Raw genomic sequence first — 26,035 nt, 5'->3', positions numbered from 1 at the left:
TCATCGCATAAAGCCTTTGCTTGACCGCAGTACACCCTTCGTTATTGTTCACTGAGATTTAAATAGAACCCCCCCCCCCCCCCCCCCCCTAAGTGATGGAAACAAAACCAGACGATTGAATCTGACGAACATCGAGAGCAAATTTTGTAATTTTTCCTTTGAAATTGAGTTGGGCTGCCGATACCGTCCAAGTTTGGTATAATTGGACTACCCGCCACGAGCTCTCAGGCTTTAATAATGTAAATTCTCTCACGTAATACTCAAAAAGAATTGGCCTTTTACGCGCTGTTTTAACTAAGAATGAACCACTGTGAAAGGGTGAACTCTGCAAGCCAGACGCGTATTCGTGGCCAATCCGCAGCCACTACGTTCATTAATTTTTTTGTTCATTCAAATAAATCCCGCAGTGCCAACAGGCACAATTGCGGAGGGCATAGGGCAGTGTAAAACAAATCACAGAGTTACGGCTCACGACTTCAAATAAATCCCGCAGTGCCAACAGGCATAATTGCGGAGGGCATAGGTCAGTGTAAAACAAATCAGCAGAGTTACGGCTCACGACTTCCACTGGTAACATATTCCATTGCGATATATGGTCCTAGGAAAGAAAGAAACATTTAAAAATCTGTCCTGGGGAGATACTCCTGAACCTAACAAACATCGTCTCTGCGATCAGATGTGTGATGGGGAGGACGCAAGTATGACGATGCTTCAATTTCAGTTTCGTTACTATAAATTGAATAAAAAAATTACTCCATCTCCCGCTAAAGGGAACCATGTGTGAATGCGAAGCAGCGGGGAGATGGTTAGCTTGAGCGGGAGATGGTTTCGCGGCAGCAGCCCGAGCGTTAATCGCGGCGCTGCACAAGAAAGAGAATGAGGCGCGCGCGCTCCGTCATTTTCATACCGCGGAACTACCGTGGCGCCCCCAGCGAAGTATGCCACTGTCGCGCCACCTGTCATGCGCGCCGCTCCGGATTCCTAGAGGAGAGAAAGGGGAGGAGCGTAGGAGAGGAGAGAGAGTGGGAGGGGACGCGCATGCGCTGTGGGGGTGTGGCACGCGGGCGCCGCTCCGTAGAGGATTCTTAGAGGAGAGAAAGGGTGGAGCGTAGGAGAGGAGAGAGAGGGGGAGGGGACGCGCATGCGCTGTGAGGGTGTGGGACGCGGTCGCCGCTCTGTACAGGATTCCTAGAGAAGAGAAAGGGAGGGGAGCGTAAGAGAGGAGAGAGAGGGGGAGGGGACGCGCATGCGCTGTGGGGGTGTGGAACGCCGCGGGAGGGACGGACAGAGCCGCCGGCTAGAAATGCTTCGCATTTAAAACATCAAACGAAAATTTTTGCGGCGTTCGCTGGGGGGCGCCCACCTAATACTTTTCTTTTCTTTAATTTCTTGCACTATGAAGACAGACTATGAAGCACTATGAAGACAGGACATACCTAGCGTTGCTGGGCTGTATGCGCTCCAGCGCATTAATTCGCACAGAATCGGCATTCCCGTGCACACAACAAGACGCTACTGCCAGTTCTTCCTCTAGGCACATTGATAAGAAACTATATGAGAGCTATATGGCTGCAGGCTTGATTGCATGGCTGCGGCATTCGCATTGCGAAGTGGGCGAAACGGGCGAAACACAACACCGCCCACGCCACTGCGATTTCGATGGGTGATGGATCTGGGTGATGGAACTGGGTGATGAAGGATTGGTCTCGTGGGAACAACTGAGGGTGTACGAACCGTTAGTCTCCCCGACGTTATCGTTTTACCAAAAACTGTTGCTCCGGATGACGAAATGCGGCGTATAAAGCAGTGGATATTGCGTCAGGCTCAAAAAGTAACGCATAGGCGTGTATTTATGACGTTTATTTTTCAAATTTAAGATAGAGAATAATGATTTAGAACACAATAATGTGGGCTAGCTATGGCTGCGTAGGGCGTACCCAGTCAAATCCTTCAACTTATCTCTGTTTCGCATTTGAAACTACTCATATCCACCTTTTTTTTCTTCTTTTTTTTCCAGCAGGGTATTGCTTCCAATCCTTACAACTGCTTTTAACAGAGATAGCCGTAGTGAAGTAGCCAGTATTTTGGAAGTGACTTGAGTTTATCAGAGAGCACAACGGTTGCGATGTATTTAATCATGAATAAGTACAGGACGTGGTGAAAAAAAATTGCTAACGCAGTCCTTAAAGGTTATCATGTGGCCTGTTTTTGATGTGCTGCAATATTTCCAAAGGACAGCTAATGAATGCGCCGTAATACGTTTTAAAGTGGTTTGTGTCACCGATGTAAGTGAACGATTAGCACAAGAAAAAAAAAAACAGTTAGCACACAGGTGTGCGTTTTGAACCTGAACTGATTCCCTCTTCTCTCGTTTTTTTTTTCTTACTTTTTTGGACTAGTCGGTTCTTAAGTATCAAGTTGACGGTGGCCACTATAAGTCGCTCAAGGATCTACGAGGGGTGCATGAAATATTAAAAGTAAAGACAACAATAGAATACTCACAGAGTTAGTGAATCACGACAGTGGTATATGTCATGCAGCGGCCCAAAATTCTAGACGACCAGGGAAATGAATCAACACATGTACATACTGACGCAGATACGTCAAATAATCGTTATAGGAAGGTGACTAGGTGGCCTATTTTGTGGAAGTTTAAGCCGTATTGGCTCCGCCTTCAGCGAGGACAGGTAGGCTGCACTCTGGGGCATCCCCGAACTCAACGACCAAACCCTATCCGTCCAGAGTGCACGCGATCAGGTCGTCAAGCTAGGCTTGGCGCTCCCTACGTGGGACTAGCCGGGTGGCGCGGGGTCTCCCCTGCATCTTCTCTGGACCGAAATAAAGTTATTTCACTGACTCATTAGGGAAATGAATCAACACATGTACATACTGACGGAGATACGTCAAATAATCGTTATCGGAAGGTGAATAGGTCGCCTATTTTATTTCAACAAAAAAAAAAAAAAAAGGGGGGGGGGAGAGTTACGCCTCGAACAACGCGTTCATTTTTTTGTTTACTGCAGCTTCCCGTACTTTCGGGACACAGTAACAAACATGACCCACCAAAATTGAGCGGCGTGGCTACTCGGCCCAGTCGGACGCAGTCGCAGCCGAAGACAATCGGCGTGACACAAACATCGGCGCAAGCGACGCCTCATGTAGGAGCAGTGTCAGCGGGTAAGTCACTCCGCCTATATATGGAAACACATTGCTCGTGCGTGGAGGGGTTGTGTCAATCGCCGGTTCTCAATTTATTTTTGCGTGTCTGACACAAAAATTATCTTTTTTTCGGTAGACAAAGTTGTTCCTGTGGAACCGAAACCGGCTCTGCAGATGATGCCAGCGATTCCCGAAATATCGACTGCATTCGCCTGCGGGCAAGAGGAGATCTCGAGCAGCGTCCCCATCTCGACGGCTGAGACGTCGCTGCAGCCGTTCGCCGAAGAGGCCCAGCACAGGAGAAATGACCTCGTGTTGGTAATAAGATTTTCGAGATTCTGTGCACAGAACTCGCAATTGAAATGTGCAGAGCAGTCTTCAGATCTGACAGAAAAATAGACACACAGAGAAAGACACACACACACACACACACAGAGGGCGTTTGCGAACGCCCTTAACTTAGTGAAGCCGTCCACGTGCGTGCGCGAATTCCCCCTCTATCTTTCTCTTTATCTCATCTTTCTATTCGCCTTTTCCCCTTTACCAGTGCGGGGTAGCCAACCAGATGCTTTTCTCGTTAACACATCTGCCTTCTCCCGTTATTTTCTCCACCTACAGTTCTAATGTTGTGTTGTAGTGATGGTGAAGAATCAATCACTCATGAAAACGTGATTTAATAATCTGACTCATTATTGGGCTACTTTGCTCTAAAAGCGATAAGTAACGATGGATATGCACAATGGTAACGGCGAGCACTATCATCGGTCATTGAATCTAATTCCGACGGGTGAAGCCCGTCCACTATTTGTACATGCATCACCTCAAATTACACAGTAACCACTGATACTCGCGTACATTCGAGAGTGTACAGCATCATAAGAGTCGCGCGCGCAATCTGATTAGACAGGGCTTTCTCACTATAAAATCGGCGATCATTTCAATGAAATTTTAGACGCAGTTGGCGCGTCTTGCGCTGAGCGATAATTTGATAACAGCGATAATCTAATGATAAACTGCCACTGGCAGAAAGCAAAATAATGTGCGCGTGACAATATAGCAGACTAAGATAATTTCATGTCTGCGATGTTCATTTCGAAGTAGATACATTTAAGTGCTGATAATTTTGTAATCAGTGGTGGCGCGAATAGCATAAGCATTGATTTCCTTTTGCTCAGGATGTAAGTAAGCTGCATATGAGAAACACGGAGGACAGACTGACTGTGCCCGACACAAGACGGGCACAAGCTGCTACGCCTATGCAAATCAGACGTGAAGGTGCCGCACAACATCGGCTCGTCCTTGAAACATGCATGGTCCCTGAACTGCCGACTACCTCCAGCGCGGGTGACACAGATGATCATCGAGAAAAGTGAGTGGCTGTTACTTTTGAACATCTGGTACAGAAATATTCCCGCCAGATTCATCCCAGTAGCCAAGCGGAAAAGCAGGGAATGAAGGTGCCCGTCGCGCTATCCCAATGGCTATGACTTTGCGCTACTGAGCTCAAGGTCGCGAGGTCCATCCGGGCCGCGACGGCCGCGTTCCGATTGGATCGAAATGGGAAAACGCTCGTGTACTTAAATTCAGGTGCACGGTAAAAAACTGCGAGGGATGAAAATTATTCTGCAGTCCCGCACTACGTATATACGGCATGTCGTATAATCAGCTTCCGGTGGTGGCAAATTTAATTTAATTTAACGAACGGAGATTAAAGTACATGCAATTTTACGCTCCTTTTCCCCCACTAAATCTCGTATGCTTACATGCGCTAACGGAAAGAAATTACTGCAGCTATTCACTAATCCTAATAAGAAAATGAACCGACCCGCCGCGGTGGCTTAGCGACTATATGGTATGTTGCGCTGCTAAGCACGAGGTCGCGGTATCAAATCCCGGCCGCGGCAGCCGCATTTCGATAGGGGCGAAATACAAAAACGCCCGTGTCAGGTGCATTGGGGGCACGTTAAAGATCCCCTGGTGGTCAAAATTAATCCGGAGTCCCCAACTACGGCGTCCCTCATAACCAAATCGTGGTATCGGCACGTGAAACCCCAACTTTCAATTGACTTCAGAAAATGAAACACTGGCGAAATAACCTCTCGACACACGAAGTTCCCGGCTGGTGTCCAGAAGGCAGCAACTCTTGACCATTGTTGGCAAGAAATCCGACAAGAAATTTTGCACAAAGGCCGAACGAAGAGATCTCGGATCGCAAATCACGCGTTGCTGTGTTGTTTTTACCTAATTCGCACACTTCACAAGCACTTTGTACTTGTTGCCTTGTTGTCCTTGTTCCCGGTGACAACGAAGATTTCTTAGGTCAGCACACGGGTTTGCAGGGAGGTTTTAATTAGAGAGAACAAAACAAAACAATATGTAATCGAATGTAGAATATAAGAATGCTGGAAAGCAAGAGGAAGGGCAAGAGAGCAAAGAATGCAGTCAGATGGATTAAATGGAGAATAGAGCAAGCGAACATCAGGGATGTAAGGGAAAGTGAAGAAATATTAAAGCGCTTCTAAGTCCCCTGCGGTATTTTCGTGGCAGAGGCAGTGGCGGCACTGTATAACGTCTTGGCCTTTGGGAAATCAGCCACCCGGTTGAGAGGGGGCTCACTTAGGGTCTATTTCGCCGAGATGAGCTGGTCTGTGGTCAGTTATGGCGTGAAGATGTGGCAATTGAGAACTACTAATACTGACTGACACACTTCCTTTTCTTTGCAGCGTTGCCGTGTAAAAGGATCGGCTCAACCCAGAGGGGTGAAATGATCATCACCGACGTGAAAGAACAGCAATCCTAAATAAGCTCCGTCCGCTCGTTCAGGGTGATTTTTATTGTCGTGTGTGCACTGTTTATGCCAGCATCTAGCCATGAATTCACATACTGCCTTAAACACCACTTGGATCGCCGACATCAGAAGTGCTGGCGCCTTATAGGACAGCAGGTATGTAAGTGTACTGTTTCGTTTTTAATTAGGAGATACTTTTTATAGGTGGCTTTAGCCTCGTTTAATACAAGTATGGAAATCGCGTGCAAGTCACAATGAGGAATGGTCCGTCCTCGAACAGGAGAGTTTACCTTACGCTAACCATAAATCCCTTAATCTGTAACAACCTCTCAGTTTCGTTCGAGCTTGTACAACCTAGTCACATTACATTATGCAGGTGGAGAAAGTGCCGAGTCAGTATGTCGGTAATTTATTTTTTGTGATTGATCTAAGTTTTGTCTGTGCATTAAGCGCACTCTTGTATGACAATGTCATTGCGGAAGACTCGTTTTCATGTAAAGAAAGAAAACTACGTTCCATTTGACAGCTTCAACTTCTTAACTTGTTACCGGTACAGCTGCGTAAGAACTTCTACAAAGTCTGTGCGTCTCTACGCTTTTCTGTCAGCAGCATTTTAAGGCATGGTCTGTCTTAATATCAACTATAGTACGTAAGACATAGTAACTGCATATCGCCTTACGCTAACCATAAATCCCTTAATCTGTAACAACTCTCAGTTTCGTTCGAGCTTCTACAACCTAGTTACTTTACATTATGCAGGTGGAGAAAGTGCCGAGTCAGTATGTTGGTAATTTATTTTTTGTGATTGATCTAAGTTTTGTCTGTGTATAAAGCGCACTCTTGTATGACAATGTCATGTATGACAGCTTCATTCCACATCACTATGGGTCCAACTAGGTTTTCTCCTTCACATTCTTAGAAAGTTCTAAGCATCCCCCGTAATTTTTTTGACACTTAAAGGTATAAGTGTCTCAGAAAATTGCGACGTTTACTAATTCATTCGAGCTTCTACTGTCTATATATTGCTGTGTAGAGTGCATTGTTTGACGTAGTAGTGCGCCAAAGCATTACACCGGCCGCAGTTTGTGTTGCGCATTTTCTTTTTTCATCATTTTGCCTGAGGACATACGATATTACGTCACGCTAACATCCCCTCTTTCTCTGCATTTTTTTTTATCTCTCGCAGGTTATCGTCTTCGGACAATCGGAACAGGATCTTATGTCACTGTCTTGAAAACTTTCGCTACAATATTTTTTTTTCACAGACGTATTCCCTTCGGTAGGCATGAAATGCAAGAATTTCATGGCCCCATCAAGTCAATCTCGGTCCAGCGAAAGCCGTACCATTCCCTCTGTCATGGAGGTTGTACTAGCCAGCTAACTAGATTTTTGTATTTTGTATCTCACTGGACGCTAATAAACGGCACCTTTGAACTGTAAGATTGTACCTCTATTCTGGGAGCGTTTATTACCACCCTTCGTCTTCGAAAAGCAGTTATTTCCAGAGCCTTCCTGTGTTCACTGTATAGCGTCCAGAAGAGGTACTTGTGTGGTCTTCCAATGAACATGTGGGAATCTAAGAAACATTTGCGTTGTGGATTACAGCAAACATCAAAAGCCAGTAACTCCGACTACGTGCCTTTCGGCCCAAGGCATGTCATTTTTCAAATTATGTGCAGTATCCAACAAGGAAACTCACAACCAACACAAAGAAAGAGACTCAGAAAAGGTTTTTATACTGATCCCTCAAGAAAAAATCTATCACAAAATGATGGAAGTCTACATGTTTATGTAATATGCACCTCAAACAATCGAATGAAAAAAGCAACTAAAAATCGAGTCCCTCAGATTCTCTTATTCCCTTATTCTTTCGCTGACACCTCAAACAAAGCATGAATACCCATTTCACCACAGAAACAGCCTTTATTTACCGACCTGTGAGATGACGGACTTACGACGTTACGATACCCTAAACAAACGCAGGCGCAACAAGAAGTAGAAAAAGAAAAGAAAAAATCCTGCACGAGTTCCTTCAAAAACGCTACCGAAAGTGATGCTATACATCAACAATATCGAATGGCATCGTTTCTTGACGTTCTCATGAATCATCTGGTGATCCCAGTTGACCCGCTCAAGCTTTGTCAGCCTGTCCACAAAATACAAGAAGATGTGCTCGGAGGGAACCTTTGGAAGTACTAATATAGACCGAACGAAGAACAAACGAAAAGCAAACCTTGATTTATTGGGATACCCGAGCCACTTACAACTGCAGTTTCATTGCGATGATGCCAACTGTACGTCGGCGACAAAATAAAAGATAGTGTAATCTCGACTGTCATCCAATAGTGGAGATAACGAATGATCGACGGATCTAAATTTCCTATTTCCTACAAGAAGTGGAGATGTCACTGCTTATGATGCCCGAGCAGATCCCACACAGAAGAAAAAATGTGGTGAACGCAAGACGGTTTCTGCTTTTACGATTATTATACCACTTAATCTCCTTGCTGTGGACATTATTGTTGACACGAAAGCATGCAGAAACAACAAATAAAAGGCAAGTAAAGAAGAAAATAATGAAGACAGGCTACACAGGGACTGTTTTTTAAAGCGATGCTCCATCGATTTGATTAATGAAGAGACGAAACGAGAAAGCGAAAAAAAATGAGGCGGAAGCATGCTTAATTTCTTTACAGACACGTAAATACAGAACTGCAACAACACTGTCAACAGCCGAGTCTAATGGCGGTAAAGAATTGCAAGGCACGTGACCAAATGAGCAAACTTTCCGTGCGAAGTGGCGTTTGCCATTGACAAACTGCCTTCGCAAATAGCATGTCTAACATCACGGTTCACTACCATCTGCTTTTAAAACTCGTTCTAGCGTAAGAGTAAGAAGTTTCTTGTGAATACAGGCTCAGACTTGTGGGCTCGAATTAGATGCACGGCACGTGCTGTTGGAGACCACACCCATACAATCACAAACGTTCCCCAGTCGCATATATTGCAGAAACTCGGCGTTTTACAGGTGCAATAAATATAAATAAAATCTGTGTTTAATAAATAAAGTGTTTTCTCGTATTTAAGCCGTTGTGGTACATTTATAGTTCTCAAAACTTGCGAATTTCAGTCTTTGAGCGGATATTCACCGGTAAAGGACTAACTAGGCCCGAGCCATGGAGGAAGGAAATACAGGACAGGCGCCGGCGAGCACGGACGTATTGGAGAAAGTGTGGAGGAAATCACGTGCTGTTTGTCGCAAAGGAGCACTGGGACTGGTGCCCAAAATGTCAACGTTGCCATAGCAACCGCGTTCCTGAAGTTTTCACTGCTGCAAAAGGTGCTGCGAGAAAGACACCGGCGGAAAAACCTTATCTCACTTTTGGGAGACCGAGAAAAATTAAAAATTTTTCTCGGTCTCCCAAAAGTGAGATAAGGTTTTTCCGCCGGTGTCTTTCTCGCAGCACCTTTTGTTCGCGAAAAAAGCTGACTTTGGAATGTGGTGTGTAAGCTGGAAAGTTGTGTTTTGGGTCTGTGAGTGGGAGTGTCAGCCAGCAACACATACACTCAAGCAGTCACAGCGTGGGTCTGAATTCGTCGTCTTCTTCAACGTGGCACGGAAAAGCACAGGAGCGCGTCTGCTTCACTAAAACTGCTGCAGAAGTTTCGTAGGCTTTGTTTTGACGCGCGTCGGCAGCACACATTTCCGGCGGCTCGTAACAATGCAAGTTCAAAGTTTGCACCCATCTGCTCCGGCGAGCTGCAGAACCCCGGATTGGAGGCGCAAAGGGAGATGTCACACCAACATGGCTGCACTTCCGGCTTCAAAAACGTGACGTCAGGGCCTCTCCTGTTTTGTTTCTTTCCTCCATGGCCAGAGCAGACAACGTAAAAATATAGGACGTCATGGCGTGATGGCGCGGAAACAAACCGTTGGCATCGCCACTCGTCTTTGGTTTCTGTGTCTTTTCTAGCTTATTTGGCCCCGCCTTGCGGTTAGAGTGGCTTTTGAGGACCGTGTTCGTTAGCGAGTTACCCCCATTTTTTCGTATCGGGTATTTGGGTTCGCAGCCAATTTCATGGCCGATCCCGAAGATAGTGCAGTCTAAAAACGAGGGCCGATTTCTACGGTAGTGCCGTCTAAAAATGTGGGCCGATCCCGAAGATAATGCAATCAGAAAAAATTATGCTGTACGACGCTCCTCCACCTCACCTCATGCGAGAAGTGACGCGATAGAGTGCCGTGCGCAGTGAGTCCATCAGGGGCGTAGCCAGAAATTTTTTTCGGGGGGGGTTCATCGGCCCGACCGGGGGGGGGGGGGGGGGGGGCAAGCGTCCGCTTTCCTCTACGTGACGTGATCGATAATAAATATCGGTAGTTTAAGCACCCTCTATGTATGTATATCAAAGACATGGGACCCCCCCCTCCCCCCTCGCGTGTGTGTGTGCTAGAGCACTGCACGGGCTCGGGCTTACCTGAAAGCCCGGGCCCGTGGGCCGGGCCGGGCCGGGTAGAACTGTTTTTTCACGGGCTCGGGCTGGGCTCGGACACGGCGTGTGCTTTTTGACCCGGGCCCGGGCCGGGCTCAGGCTTTCTGGTGGTGTGCATGTAACGTGCAGTGAGTTATTCTCGGGCGACTCAACTCTGAAAAACATTATTTTTCGGTCTCGGGCCGGGTTCGGGCCAGTTTAGAGTCGGGCTCGGGCCGGGCTCGGGCCTAAGGTAAAGGGGTGGCCGGCCGGGCCGGGCGGGTAACGTAGATTATTTCCGGGCCCGGGCCGGGCCCGGGTCTCGCCATAAAAGTTTTGATCGGGCTCGGGCGGGCCACCCAACGTAATAACGGGCCCTGGCCGGGCCCGGGCTGAAAAAATCGGCCCGTGCAGTGCTCTAGTGTGTGCTTGTGAAGAAATTAAGTAAAAAGTAATGTAAGCTCAGTAAAATACAGTAAGTACGACAGGTACAGTGGGCGTTTGGAGCAACCGTCTCTCATCGCGCCACTGAATGGACCAGTCTTCGAAAACGCATCATTGAGACGACCCGCCCGATCGGAGAAGACATCATTAATTGTTAATCTCCGTTAAGCGTGGATGGCGTCGTCCTCGTCGGGGCGAAGTGCGTTTCACAGGTCAAGGACGGCTATACATGTGAAAATGCACGTGTTACCAGGCTATACCTACTCCCATAGCAATAGCTTGTTCGCTGCGTCTTTGCGCTAGAAAACTTAAATACGCGCAAAAACGAGTAATGCTTTTTTTTACGAAGCTTTCGTCGCCTTGCATTTCCTGTGGCAAGTGCATGGGCTGCTGTGTCTTCCGCTGTGTGCGAGCGTGCAGCCGTCATTTGCCTTTACGTCATGGCATGTGTACGCATTTTAAGTAGTGCGTGCGAGTCATTTCTGCTTCACTTAGGCCGGTGCAAACAGGAAGCGGCCTTGTACCTCACAGAATCTCGACTGATTGGTGTACTAGTGATGCAGGAATGAACTCCGGTCTTGTTCAGTGCATAGTGCAGATAATCAATTTCTCAGGACGCGTGAACTCCGACGAGAACTGTCAGCGCCTGCAACAAGAGTTTACTTACGCTGTACTGCGCACATGTAATCCATGCTTGTCGGCTGTCTGTTTCGTGCATTCTGTTGCGAGTCGGTGGAATTTCACTGCTGGCATCAACCCTTTGGTGGGCACATTGCTGGTTTGGGATTCCACAACACAACAGCAACTACCAGCCTTTCGCAATTGCTGGTTGGGGATTCAGCAACACAACAGTAACTACCAGCCTTCCGTAGGGGCGCAATCGCAAACGAGAGACGTTCTGCGCTGCAGACTATGGCTACGTTCACAGTTGGGAAGCGGCAAGCGGGTGGAGAGGCCAAAGCGGCCGGAAAGGCCAAAGCGGCCGCAAAATCTTTTCCGCGCATGTCCAAGTTCACATTTGTTTTGCTACCACCGCGGCCGCCGCTGCCGCTTTCGTCCACATCCATCTAGTCTGCGTACGTTTGTCGGCGTGGTGGCGCTCATTATCGCATTATTTCGAGCGGTATGTTCATTCACTGACCCACCCGTCATCAAAAGTGATCATCTTGCGCAATTTCGCGTGTCATCTGCGACCTTCGGTAAATTCCTCGTTGGCGTTCTGTAATTCTCCTCACACGGGCGCGGTAGCGCTGTGTCACAGGTTGCTGCCTAGGCGTGATTATATTTCTTTAATAGCTTTTATTTACAAGTTGTAATAACATTTCATCAATTCGTATTATTTTCGGCGCCTCCAGGACACGAAAGTGGCAACGGGAACACCAAAGCTAAAACCCGGGCTGGCCCTTTGTGTTGAGGCTCGCCAAAGCCTGCGCGTCCTTCGTGAGACCTACGCTCCCAATCTATCGTCGCGACGAGAAAAGCACCCCGCGACTTCTGCAACATACCGTGCACGTGCGAGGAGAATTATGGAGCGCCAACGAGGAATCTGCCTAACTATTGTCTGTCATGGAAGTGGAAGAAGAAATGGCTTTTATACTTCTACCTACTTGTTTTCTAGAAATGGACAATGAATAAACGGAAGACAAGAAAACCTCGGAAACGGCGCTGGTGGGTTCGCCTGGCTTTGCAAAAGCGCGAGAAGTTGGGTCACGCGACTCCGTTGGCTTCGTTGCCGCGCCTCTGGTCGCGCGACGTTGAATACTATCGCGAGTATTGCTGACAGTACGTTTTATTACTTCTCTTGTCGTAGAGCAAGGGGTGGTTCTTGATCGCGTCGATCAGCATTGCAGCCTACACTTTTGGTGCCATGTTCAATGTTACGACCTGAAGTTTACATGCTAGTGTAGCTTCCGGTCGAGCAGAACGACTTCGTTTCCGCTTCGCCATGGCGAAAAAATCGGTCCGAGACCAATTTGGCTCGCCGCCTGTTTTTCTGCCTGTTTTGCCGCCTAGGCGGGCGGATTTTTGCAAGATTTCCCCGCTTCCGCCAGCTTCGAGACCAAGTTCCTACGCGAACGCGGCCTAACCGGCACCTGAAGGGAAGCGGTGGAAATGTATACCGGAAATTTCGACCACCTGGAGACTTTAACGTGCACCTAAATCTAAGTAAACGGGCCTCGAGCATTTTCGCCTTCATCTAAAATGCGGCTGCCGCATTTGTTTTGTTGCTTCATTTGTTGCGCATTTGTTGTTTCAGAATGCGGCCGCCACATTCGCGCCCAAAACCTCACAGAGTGTCAAGGCCTTGACAAACACCGTGACAGTTTTTTTCCACATGCAGACATGATTCGCTGTAAATTACCAACCCAAACGGAAGCGCCCAGGAACGAAAGTGTGAAAGTAGCACCGGTTTCTTGAAATATGTCAGCGCGAAGCGACGAGAGCAAAGGGTGGGTTAGTGGGGGGGGGGGGGTGCAAAAAATTTCGGGGGGGGGGGGGTTTGAACCCCCCCAACCCCCCCCTTGGCTACGCCACTGGAGTCCATCGCATTTTTCATCCGGAACTCATTCAGGCAGACATTTTCTTTGATCAACTTCAAAACTGGAGGTTGCATTGCCTTGCAAATCTTTTTGCAATGCGAAGCATACTTTGGTTCATCGCAAGCACTAGGTTCTTGTTCCGCCTCATTTAATAAAAAAGAAAGTTTAAATGTTTGATGACAGCTGCTCAGTGCTCTAACCGTTATGGCCACAATCGTTTTCTGTTTCCTTCATCTAATTGGAATGGCTGATAGTCCTGCATGTAATGTCTGCGGATGCGAGCAGAACATTGACCACTTATTGTGCCGCTGTCCTTAATTTCGAAGCACGAAGACAATCTATGTCCCACGCATTCGGGAAACTAGATGATCGTCCTATGAGTGAGCGGCCAATACTAGAACACCGTCTCCACCGATCATCGGCTCGGAAGGCATGCAGTGAAGGGACTTTTGTGCTTTCTGAGAACTTCAGGTTTGTACGAGCGCTTTTGACTCTGTAGTACTGTCCGGTGCACGTCTCCACACCCCCCCCCCCCCCCCCCCCCTCCCGACCGTCTCTCTCTCTCCTTTCTTTCTCTGTGACCCTTCTCCCTTTCCCCATCGTAGGGCAGCCAACCGGACTCTTGACTGGTTAACATCACTGTCTTCCTTATATCCCCCCTCCCTTCTCTCTCTCTCTCCATCATGATGGACAATATCGCACCCGCGTGTAACTCTTGTGCCCACCACAACTAGTTCTTTGAGACGACTGGCACGTGTGTCGCGTCCCATAGCACGAGCTAGAGCACGTGCGTGCGCACTGGCTTCCATTCGGCCACAGACTTACCTCTATATTTCCCTAGCTTCACGAGCGGCCTCGTGTGAGTTTCTCCCATTCTTGCCTCCTGGCAGCTAACGCCTTGAGACGCTGTGTTAGAGAGCAACCCCCGCCTTCGGGATCGGCCCAGATCGTAACGGAACAGTTGAAGAAAAAGAAAGAAAGAAAAAGAAACGGTCGTAATGTCGTCACCGTCATACTGTCGTCTGGCTTCTTTCTTCGCACACAGGCTCGCCTCAAACACAACTGCTTCCTCTACACTAACACGCTGGTCCGTCTGGTAAGTCTTTGAAGAAACCCAAGTGGTGCTGGATAGTTAGCTACCTGCAGAATGCTTTGACTAACATCGATTCTAACAGTGCGGGGGATCCCTATAATATTTTGGGGGGTATTATAGAAGGGCAACCTACTAATAATATTAAGTTTAACTTGTTTTTCTCCGTCGCCCTTCCACTCCAGTGTCCTTCGTTTACAGCTTCAAGTGTGAGGAATCCCAACTCAGCTTCATCCCAGAGACGATCAAAAGGCTCTGACCACGCGAAGGGATACCAAATTTTATAACTAGATATTAGATGCAAGTGTATCGAAAATAGCCTCTGACATGCATACGAGACATACCAGACTGCACCCATTGCGCAATTTGTGTATTGCTTGCATGCTTTAGGATTTAAGTCATATGGCACTATCTTTTCTCGCACGTTTTAGAATTCTTTATGGCCATAATGCGAGTGTTGGAGTGGGCGAATCCTTTTAGTTGAAACGAACTCCCCGTTATTTAAAAATTGGTACTTATACAGAGGCCTTCCAGCGAGCGCACTATTGCAACAGGTTTCGGGCAACGTTGTACACGTCGTGTTTACTGCTGTTTTGGGGCCACAAAACCTAGCTCACGCCCACGAAGGGCATTAGTGCCACAGTAAGAGATAAAATTAACATAGAGCCAGAACGAACACAATAAACGAAACAATAAAAAATTCACACAATCCTTCCTGAAGTCGCATTCTACTGCGCTTCATGAACTTTAACCATCTGTGAAAGGAGGATGACGTCCAGCTTTCTAAAATGAGATTTCTCATTTTTCTTTAAGCCAGCCGCCGGCGGTCACAAAGTGTGCTCGCATTTTGAATAGGGCCCCGTGTGACAAAGGGAGTTAACATTAAGGAATGCAAATACAAGCCACTCGTTATTTGACAGCCTTGTTCTGATGCTTTCGTCTATCTGAGATGTGCTTCAAGTAAACAAGCCCCCTCGGAGCGTGGATAGAGAAAAAGGAATTCGTTGCAACAGACGTATAGCGCTGGAGCCGTGATCGGAATTCGCACCGCCCCGAGAGCGTTGATTTTCGATAGAAACGACGACAAACTCCGGCCGACGTTTGCGCTACTGTGTGAGCGTGTGTGCATGTAGGCTTGGGCAAACCGACACGTTGAACTGGAAACACGAATGCAGATTTGTTGTTTAAGAAAAGACGTTTGGAAATTCAGAAAGCATTGTTATGAAACAAAAGCTATTTACTCACGCACTCGCACACACACGCACACAAACAATATAAGCTTGTTCTTGCGTTGTTCTTGAAGAATGCGAGTTTTCGTGCTCGTCCGAATGTTATCGTTGCAGCCTCGTTAGCAAAAGCGTAGGAGAGAAAGCTGTCTCGAACCCATTTGTATTCCCAAGCACAATTTGTTCGCGTTAGTGCATTCGCCCGCGATATACCGTGCAAGGACAATCATTGGTGCAACATTAGCTCAAGTACACCAATCAACCTTTGTCTGAAGAGGTCCTGTTGGGACCTTGGCCGCATTCTTGTCGGCGTGATGTTGTAAAAGCTATAATTAAATTCTTGCACGAGAGCCATCTAGATTTGAGACTTTGAAGAGCCTTTGCTGTTCATGTTCAGCCACCGCCATCTTCACCCTCATCATCAACACTTCTCTCTCTCTCTCTCCCTCTTTTATTGCGATAGCAATTTTATGGACACTCAAAGCGGATTTCTGCCGTCGGCGTTGACGTCGCCGTCGCCGTCAGGTTCCGTATGACGTCCAATGGCGATGAAATCGTCGCCGCGCGCCGTATGCTGTATGTGCGAGTGAAAGCGCACGAGGGACGCGCGCTTTCACGGGGAGCGAATGCACGGCGGAGAGCAAACGCGCGTTCTTCCGTCGCGCGAAAGGGCGTGGGGGGACGGGAGGGGATGCGACGTTTAGCTGCGGCACCAAATGAGTATTTATATAAAAAAGTTGCGAGGCGAGAAGGTGGTAGAGACTTCTGACGCTGCTCAACGAGTGTCCCGTTCTGATCTCGTCGAAAACCTCCGAGCCGCCCCCAGAGGCACCGACAAGTCACACACACCGCGCGCGTTCGGTGCGAACGTGGGCGAAACATAGAGAAAGAAAAAAAAGTTTCTCTATGGGCAAAACGCCGACGGCGTCGACAACAGTTCTGCGCGTTGCTGGTGCTGCTGATGCATGTCCAAGTTTATACAGCTGATAAAACTACTATCCTTACTCCGTATAGCTCTCTACTAATTTGCTATCGCAATTGATTAATTGATTAATTTGCTATCGCCTTTCGGGTGAAACTGCCACATTTCTTACTCCAGTCTACCTTCCCCAATGCTGAGTAGTAGCAGGTCAGAACTTTAATTCAGGTCGACGTCTCAACTTTTCTACCATAATAAATGTATCTCTCTCTTTCCTTCGGTTGCTTAATCTGCACCTGCCTCTCATTATCTTGAAGTACTTTGTCTTGCACGCGCTGTTTTCTTACTTTGTTTATATTAATAGTGCCGTACTTTCTTTCAGCGTTTTTAGAAGTCACTCTGTTCCGTTTCTACCATGACACTCGTTTGCAGAACACCATTATATATATTGATGAACCTACTGACCTTGATGAAATATTTCGATTTCCAACAAGGCCGTTATGCATGTCGCTATCTGAGAGGGTCTTAGCGTCAGTTGAGTTGCTTTTACAGCGAACCTGTCTATGGATAGGACAAACCGTTTGTTAGCGAGCAGAAACCCCTCCTCCTCAAGGCGAGCGAGTGAGCTCAAAACCAAGAGGGAGGGCGCGAAAAACTACAAATGGAAAGAGAACGTCGGGTTCTCTCGTGTTGAAGCGCGCCATTGGTGTCGGAAACCACGGGTCCGTGACGTAGCGCCCGTCTGATAAGGGGACGGCCGCGTGTGGTTCGTAGTCGTACGCCCGAGGAGCAGCGAATGTGCGAGGAACGATGCCACGAGCAGCGGCGGGAATGCGACCGTCGCCGTCACGCCGCGGACAATTCACAAGTTCAACATTTCAACGTTGAAAGAAAACGTTGGGCTCAAGTCCAGCCCCGTGAAGGTGGTGACTAGCGAAGCCGCGTGGGCGGCATCGACGGCAGTGGTAGTGAAAGAGACGGCAGCCGTAAAGCAAATGATAGTGTTGTGACGTGACCTAATTTCGGCTAAAACGTTCAAAACAACTCACAAGCAGGATACTATCGCTGGGCATAAAGGGGGCGCCGAAACGACACTCGGCGCGATTCTTCTCGTAACACGTGTGCTGTTGCATAACATTTTCGTGCAACTCTGTGTTGTACAGTCCTGCCGCCAAACATAGCTTCGCTGGTCAACCGCCTTCACAGGGTGGAATGGAGTTTCAATTTTTCCTGCTCTGTATCGTTGTTTCGAAAGGCGAAGACACGCCTGATTGCGACACGTTCCTGCCAGTGACGCCGTTCGCTTTTCCACGAATTAGGTGCCCCAGAGGCACCGGTAACAGTCACCAACGCCGCGCGCGTTCGGCGCGAACGCGGACAAAACGCCGACGGCGTCGACAACAGTTCGGCACGTTGCTGGTGCTGCTACATGTCCAAGTTTATACAGCTGATAAAACTATCTTGAGTCGACCCCATGGTTGCTTCGCATACCACTCAGGGTTCCCCTACGGGAAGATGGTGTAACTTTTCCTTCTCTGTATCGTTGTTTCGAAAGGCGAAGACACGCCTGATTGCGACACGTTCCTGCCAGTGACGCCGTTCGCTTTTCCACGAATTAGGTGCCCCAGAGGCACCGGTAACAGTCACCAACGCCGCGCGCGTTCGGCGCGAACGCGGACAAAACGCCGACGGCGTCGACAACAGTTCGGCACGTTGCTGGTGCTGCTACATGTCCAAGTTTATACAGCTGATAAAACTATCTTGAGTCGACCCCATGGTTGCTTCGCATACCACTCAGGGTTCCCCTACGGGAAGATGGTGTAACTTTTCCTTCTCTGTATCGTTGTTTCGAAAGGCGAAGACACGCCTGATTGCGACACGTTCCTGCCAGTGACGCCGTTCGCTTTTCCACGAATTAGGTGCCCCAGAGGCACCGGTAACAGTCACCAACGCCGCGCGCGTTCGGCGCGAACGCGGACAAAACGCCGACGGCGTCGACAACAGTTCGGCACGTTGCTGGTGCTGCTACATGTCCAAGTTTATACAGCTGATAAAACTATCTTGAGTCGACCCCATGGTTGCTTCGCATACCACTCAGGGTTCCCCTACGGGAAGATGGTGTAACTTTTCCTTCTCTGTATCGTTGTTTCGAAAGGCGAAGACACGCCTGATTGCGACACGTTCCTGCCAGTGACGCCGTTCGCTTTTCCACGAATTAGGTGCCCCAGAGGCACCGGTAACAGTCACCAACGCCGCGCGCGTTCGGCGCGAACGCGGACAAAACGCCGACGGCGTCGACAACAGTTCGGCACGTTGCTGGTGCTGCTACATGTCCAAGTTTATACAGCTGATAAAACTATCTTGAGTCGACCCCATGGTTGCTTCGCATACCACTCAGGGTTCCCCTACGGGAAGATGGTGTAACTTTTCCTTCTCTGTATCGTTGTTTCGAAAGGCGAAGACACGCCTGATTGCGACACGTTCCTGCCAGTGACGCCGTTCGCTTTTCCACGAATTAGGTGCCCCAGAGGCACCGGTAACAGTCACCAACGCCGCGCGCGTTCGGCGCGAACGCGGACAAAACGCCGACGGCGTCGACAACAGTTCGGCACGTTGCTGGTGCTGCTACATGTCCAAGTTTATACAGCTGATAAAACTATCTTGAGTCGACCCCATGGTTGCTTCGCATACCACTCAGGGTTCCCCTACGGGAAGATGGTGTAACTTTTCCTGCTCTGTATCGTTGTTTCGAAAGGCGAAGACACGCCTGATTGCGACACGTTCCTGCCAGTGACGCCGTTCGCTTTTCCACGAATTAGGTGCCCCAGAGGCACCGGTAACAGTCACCAACGCCGCGCGCGTTCGGCGCGAACGCGGACAAAACGCCGACGGCGTCGACAACAGTTCGGCACGTTGCTGGTGCTGCTACATGTCCAAGTTTATACAGCTGATAAAACTATCTTGAGTCGACCCCATGGTTGCTTCGCATACTACTCAGGGTTCCCCTACGGGAAGATGGTGTAACTTTTCCTTCTCTGTATCGTTGTTTCGAAAGGCGAAGACACGCCTGATTGTGACACGTTCCTGCCAGTGACGCCGTTCATTTTTCCACGAATTCAAATGGCACCGGCACGCTGAACATTTCTTAGAATGAATTTATGGCCATGTGTGAAGCTTATGTGTGTGAAGGTTAGGAAATTCGCAGGCGCAAGTTGGAATACGCTAGCGCAAGACAGGGGTAATTGGAGATCGCAGGGAGAGGCCTTCGTCCTGCAGTGGACATAAATATAGGCTGATGATGATGATGATGATGATGATGATGATGATGATGATGATGATGATGTGAAGCTTACGATGTGTATAAGGCGAGTACTCTCAACACCGAGAGGGGCATTTACTCAATCACATCCGATGGATCAAGAGCACCCCTGCAGAAATCATATTCCTTTGCATGCCCATTGGTTCAAAATGATTACGGGGCCTAACCTAAGCAGCACTACATATCCTGTAATGTGCGTTCAGTGCTGTATAAGAAAAGTTGGTCAAGAAATAAGGAACCGAAATAAAACAATGGGTTTATGACATCACACACACACAAAAGGCACTACGGCGTACACAAATAAAGGCCCCGCAAGCACTTGTAGGTGAAGTTATATTAGAATGAATCTCTAAGTAAGGACAGGTATTCGCAAAAAAATCTTATTCTAGAATTACTAGTCAGAGAAAACTTCAACTAATCTTGATGCTGAACATTTTGTTAGCGAAAGCGGTCAACCAATGGCTAATAGCGCTTACGATGTGTGTAAGCGCTATTGACGTCGAATTGCCATAACAGCAATTCGGCCTCAGGTGCTTTGTTAAAATAAGTGCAATTTGCAACCCATAATAGACGGTCATTCATATGTTTTGTACAACATGGTGAAAAATGGTGGAAAAAAAAAACACGCGTCCTCACTGATTACCATTCTTTGCATGAATGAACCGCACTGATTGCTTTTGCGTTGTTCTTCCCGTTTTCCATTAGACTTATCGGTCTGAACGATGCGCCAGCCAGGGCGATCTCGAACATTCGGCCATGCCAAGCGACACAGGAATGCGGCACATAGGAATGGGGCAATATAGATAAAATTGTGATTCTAAAAGCGAAGCTTTCGTTGGCTTTTCCCTCAATTTTCGCAGACGGCGGTCGTGTCTGGGACAGTAAATTGGACAGGTCCCGGAGAAAGTGGAATCAAAGGCAGTCGCTTGGTTTATTCCCCGACGCTATTACCAGTACTCAATATGTCTCCTCGAAAAAGCTTCAATTTTTTTTAACCCGGGCTTTTTCTGGAGTCTACGCAGCGTCACAGCAGCCACGCGCCTCATGGCAGTAGCCAAAAGAGATAACCAATAAGTGGCTCTAGCAGCAAATCTCAGCGAATACAGGGAACAGCTATCGCTTGACTTTCACCATTATCCTCCAATAATTCCTGCCCAGCGACGCTGTTTTTTCTCTTTACTCAATGGATATCGAATTCCATGAAGCCCAAATACCGCTGCAGACAACTCAAGAATTTTTCAAGCGGCCTGACGAAAAAACCTGCGCGAATCCTCTTGACGTAAGCGGATAAACTCCTTATGATATCAACCATCGCCGCCACTAACAAGCAAGGAGATGGCGAAAATAGACGGTGCGCTTTGACAATTCACTTGGTTCACACTTAGCACTCCATCCGCTGCCAAAACACACGCTCCTGCGACATTAATCTTCACCCATCTCAAAGTAAAACTCGATCTGCGACCTGGCGCAAAAGCCACTTTGCAATAATTACTGCAGAGCAACATGCATAATAAACCTGCAGTGTCACGCCGAACCACCAAGGTGTCACTTCTCGAAATGACTCGCCGAGAACTCATTGATAAAAGTAATCCTACTGACAATTTGCCTCTCATATAATTTTGTAGGGAATCAACAACATGCATAATAAACCTGCAGTGCAACGCCGAACCACCAAGGTTTCGCTTCTCGAAATGACTCGCCGAGAACTCATTGATAAAAGTAATCCTACTGACAATTTGCCTCTCATATAATTTTGCAGGGAATCAACAAACCGTGGCCGGTGTAAAATTTTGGCGCACCACTACGTCAAACCATTAACTCTAAACAGCAATAATGAATGAAACCTCTAATGAATAAGTGAAAGGCGCAGTTTTTTGTGATACTTAAACCATTAAGGGGGGGGGGGGTCACAAAAATTACGGGGGATGGTTAGACATATCTAAGAATGTTAAGGCGAAAGCCTAGTTGGACCCATAGCGATGCGGAATGAAGCTCTGATCCCACGCGGCGACGTATACAAGGCGCGCGAGCGCGCTGCCAGCGTGCTGCCGCCGTTTCCAGAAGTGCTACAGGCGCGCCTCTATTTTCCTCCTTCTCCCCAGCACCGCCACCACGCTTGACCTCAACGCCCCTAGTCAACGCCTCCTAAAACCTTTAGGAGCTAGGCGTTGCCCTAGTAAACGCCTCATAAAACTCCCTAGTGCGCTGTTGCTGACGATGTTGGCCTTTCAGCGCAAGGGGCAGTATAGAAACGCTGCCCTGATGAGCGGCGTCGGAGCCAGCGCGAGACGAACGCGCGAGCGGTGGCACGAGCGCGAGGCAACTGCGAGGCGAGCTCACTCACTTTTACAACGAAGCTCTTAAAGGCTAGGTACCAGGAGATTGCGTCCGTAGACACCGGAAGTGGGCAACAATCTTGTGGTGTCTCGTTCACTTAGTATATACCAAAATTGGCATGGAACGGTACGAATGTATGACTAACATGACTGATAGGTCATGACATCAATAACATCATATACTCGTCAGTTACGTCACGATTAACGATAATAAAATCAGGTGTGGCGCATACCCGCATTGGATATGTGAGTATGAGCCAGGGACAAGAAAGAAAGAGATAAAGAAAGAAGAAAGGAAGGAAGCAAGAAAGAAGGTAATAAAGAAATAACGTGTGGCTCATACCGGCGTTGGTAATGTGGGTATGAGCCGCCGAGAGCAGGAGTGGGAGAGATCTCGTCGGCGTCGCGGGTGGACTTGGCGCAGCAAACACACTACTGGGCTATCGCGCCGGGCGAAAACAAGACACCGGTGTCCTTGCTCTTTGACGAACATGCCGAAGACGCTCAATATAGTCAATAATGATAATATATAAATGCACTATAGCAATTTTCACTACAGCAGACCCACCATAGTCACAGCTTCACTGGCTTCACAGTAGTGGAAGGGCTCTGAATTTTTTTCTGTACCTCGCAGCGACCTTGAAGCATAGAGATTTAAGGCTTTCGTCTTAAGAAATGCACATACACATGGCACTTGAACCCAGGTCCTCGTTTTACATCGCACCATTTAATTTCTCATTAGAACAAGGAACCAACAGTCAAGAAGGTTTTGATCGAAGCAACAGAGGCTTCAAGATAAATAAAAAATTGCTGACTCTCCCGTAGTCGAGGGTTCATGTAAGCATTAAATGGCTACCATATGGCGTCTTTCGCTGCCTGTGGTGCCGCCACCTTCAGCCACGTTTCTTCTTGCAACGGTCCCTCGCGCTCAGCGTCTGTCGCCACTTTTAACACGAAAGTGTTTTATGCCGGGGTCCACCAAGACTTCACTGACGTATTTCCGTCACGGAAATACGTCATAGAACATAATACAAAGAAAGAAACCAGAAGAAAAAGTTCCACAAACATGCAAAATTTGGAAATCGAACCCACGACCTCTCGGTCCGCGACGATAGATCGCCGAGCGTTTAACCCATTGCGCCACAAACGCATTTGCAGAGAGCTACACAGACGCGCCTTATATATCTAACACTCCTCCATGTACCCGCGCTCTTGCTCGGGGCGGTGCCGCCGCCTACGAGCAGAAAAGAGAAGTACTGCATTATGACACTGACGCGCACCGACAGTGAACGCTTCGGTGGCCTCAGCACTACGACGCCTCGATGCCAGCATTCGAAGGGACGCTGGCATCAAGAAGCACTACCAACGCCACCTAGGTGGCGTTCACCGTACTCAGCACAGCGGAGCGTGGCCTCCGCAATTAGCTCTGAAAATGTTTCTGAAGTTGATCGCGGAGGCTGCAATTACGACGCGCTGTACGCGCTGATTTGACTCGGTGACGATTCAGTTACGTGCTTTGTCTTGCGCGTTGTATTAGTGTGTCAGTTACGTGCTTCGTCTTTCGCGTTGTGCTAGCGTGTGCAGCGTAGTGCAGCTTCCATATGCACGACGGTTGCTCATGGTCATCGACGTTGGTAGTCGTGATGGAGGAGACGTGCCACCAGGCGTCAGCGTGGGTGCATCAACGCCTAAGGGCGCTTTAGCCACAAAACACCAATAGACATTATATATCAATGTGCAATAAACATTACACTACTTCTGTGAAGACACGTTTCACTTTCGTGTTCTATACCGATTCCTATATAAGAGGGATCAACCACATTTTTTTCTTCTTCTCGCGTCGAAGTGGTCGGCTGCAAGTGTGCGGCCTTAGGTCCCCTGTATTTGCCTTTTGAGCGTCGGTATTGAAAATGACAAATAAAACTTCAGCGTACTAGAAGTTACAGCTTCAGTGATTTTGCGAAGAAACGTTAGGAAGAACTTGGAAGCAATATTTTTTGTAACTTGTTTGGAGAGTAATTAGAGTATGTAATGCGGTCCTATACAAAAGGTTGGGGGCTAGAGACCGCATTTTTTAAGGTTCTGGCTGGTTGCCCGGATGATCTCGTTTTGTTCTGGCAACTTGCCGGCATGTTCTCGTTTTAATGCGACAGCGTTAAGGGCCCCGTGTCGCAGAAGAAAATCCGGCGTCGGCAACCAGCGTGTGATGCGGGTGGCGGAGAAAATCCCCGACCGCGCAAGCCCTCCACGTGGTGCAAGGTTTTGGTGAACAAAAATTTAATTTCTCACAGTGAAATCTGTCAGGAAAATGGTAATTTCAGCGTCGGATTCGCCGTCGGATTCGCTGTCGGATTCGCCGTCGGACTGTTTACCAACCGCTACGGATTGTAATTTGAATGTAGGAGAAAATCTTATCTCTCGTGTTTGACACTTTCATGTTTTGCCGTTTCTTTATTAGCTCCTTTCTTACTTGGGAGAGCTTACCTACTTTGCCTTGGTGCCTTTCCTCCCACTTCAATTGCTGCTTCTGAGATCAGCTTAGTTACGGTTTCATTAATTATCTCTATGTTGTCTTCATCTTCTTGTTCTAAAGCTGCATATTTGTTTGCGAGCACCAGCCTGAATTGGTCTGCTTTTACCCTTACTGCGTCTAGGTTGGTCTGTTTGTTCTTGAATAATTTTATTCTTTCTTTGTTCAAATTGAGAGAAATCTTAGACCTCACTAACCTATGGTCCCTGCACTTTACAATACCTAACACTTCTACATCCTGCACTATGCTGGGATCGGCAGAGACTATGAAATCTATTTCATTCCTTGTTTCTCCGTTAGGGCTTTTCCAGGTCCACTTCCTGTTGCTGCGCTTCCTGAAGAAGGTATTCATTATTCGGAGCCTATTCCTTTCCGCGAATTCTACCAACATCTCTCCTCTAGTGTTCCTAGAATCGATGCCGTAGTTGCCAATTGCTTGCTCACCAGCCTACTTTCCCCCCACTTTTGCATTGAAATCGCCCATGACTACAGTATACTGAGTTTTCTCCTCTGTGCATTTCCCATCATTAAACTCCTCTCTCTCTCCTTTCTAATCGATGATTCAACATATTCATAAAACTGTTCTATTTCTTCATCATCGTGGCTGGAGTTTATGGCGTATGCTTGTACTAACTTCATTTTGTACGTCCTCTTCACCTTTAATACGATGACTGCTACCCTCTCAATAATGCTGTAGAATTCACCAATGTTGTCCACTATGTCCTTATGGTCTAGAAATCCTACCCCGAATTTTCGCTCATCTGGAAGACCTCTGTAGCAGAGGACGTGGCCGTTGGTCAGCACTGTATAAGGCTCACCAGTTCTAACCTCACTAAGTCCAATAATATCCCATGAAATGCCCGATAATTCCTCAAATAGCCCTGCTAAGCTAGCCTCGCTCGATAGGGTGCGCGTGTTGCACGTTGCCAGGTTCAGTTTCCATTGGCGGCCTGTCCGGACCCAGGGATTCTTAGCACCCTCTGCCGCGTAACAGGTCTCACCGCCGCCTTGGTCAGGTGCTCCGCAGCCGCTGGGGACTGAGGGCCATGGGTTAAGCCACTTGGGTATCTCTCTTTAATTTATCATTTGTATGGTTTAATTAAAAGAAAAAGCTACAAATGACTTCAGCTATGCTTTCTTTGGTTTCATTAACTGCTGCCTTCATATGGCTGCGAGTAACGAAAATCGGGCGCCTTGGTTCTCTTTTCAACTCG

At 47.9% G+C, this 26,035-nt stretch overlaps 1 protein-coding gene across 1 annotated transcript; it reads left to right on the top strand.

The window, feature by feature from the left end:
* The first annotated feature begins 3,032 nt into the window (after nucleotides 1-3,032).
* LOC119448504 (uncharacterized) lies at nucleotides 3,033-6,087 on the top strand. Its single transcript, XM_037711766.2, has 4 exons — nucleotides 3,033-3,177; nucleotides 3,296-3,477; nucleotides 4,335-4,528; nucleotides 5,883-6,087. Exons 2-4 carry the CDS (start codon nucleotides 3,334-3,336, stop codon nucleotides 5,893-5,895), a joined length of 351 nt encoding a protein of 116 aa, XP_037567694.2. The 5' UTR covers nucleotides 3,033-3,177; nucleotides 3,296-3,333; the 3' UTR covers nucleotides 5,896-6,087.
* The last annotated feature ends 19,948 nt before the right edge of the window (nucleotides 6,088-26,035 follow it).

This window comes from Dermacentor silvarum, chromosome 4 (genome assembly GCF_013339745.2).
Source record: "Dermacentor silvarum isolate Dsil-2018 chromosome 4, BIME_Dsil_1.4, whole genome shotgun sequence".
In the NCBI taxonomy this organism is placed as follows: domain Eukaryota; kingdom Metazoa; phylum Arthropoda; class Arachnida; order Ixodida; family Ixodidae; genus Dermacentor; species Dermacentor silvarum.
This window is presented reverse-complemented; position numbering and strand designations above follow the sequence as displayed.

Bases quoted from the DNA above. Each gene is read 5' to 3' on its own strand.
- LOC119448504 (XM_037711766.2), top strand. From the start codon at position 3,334: ATGATGCCAGCGATTCCCGAAATATCGACTGCATTCGCCTGCGGGCAA. The intron at 3,478-4,334 runs GTAATAAGATTT...CCTTTTGCTCAG, and splicing joins GGAGAAATGACCTCGTGTTG to GATGTAAGTAAGCTGCATAT.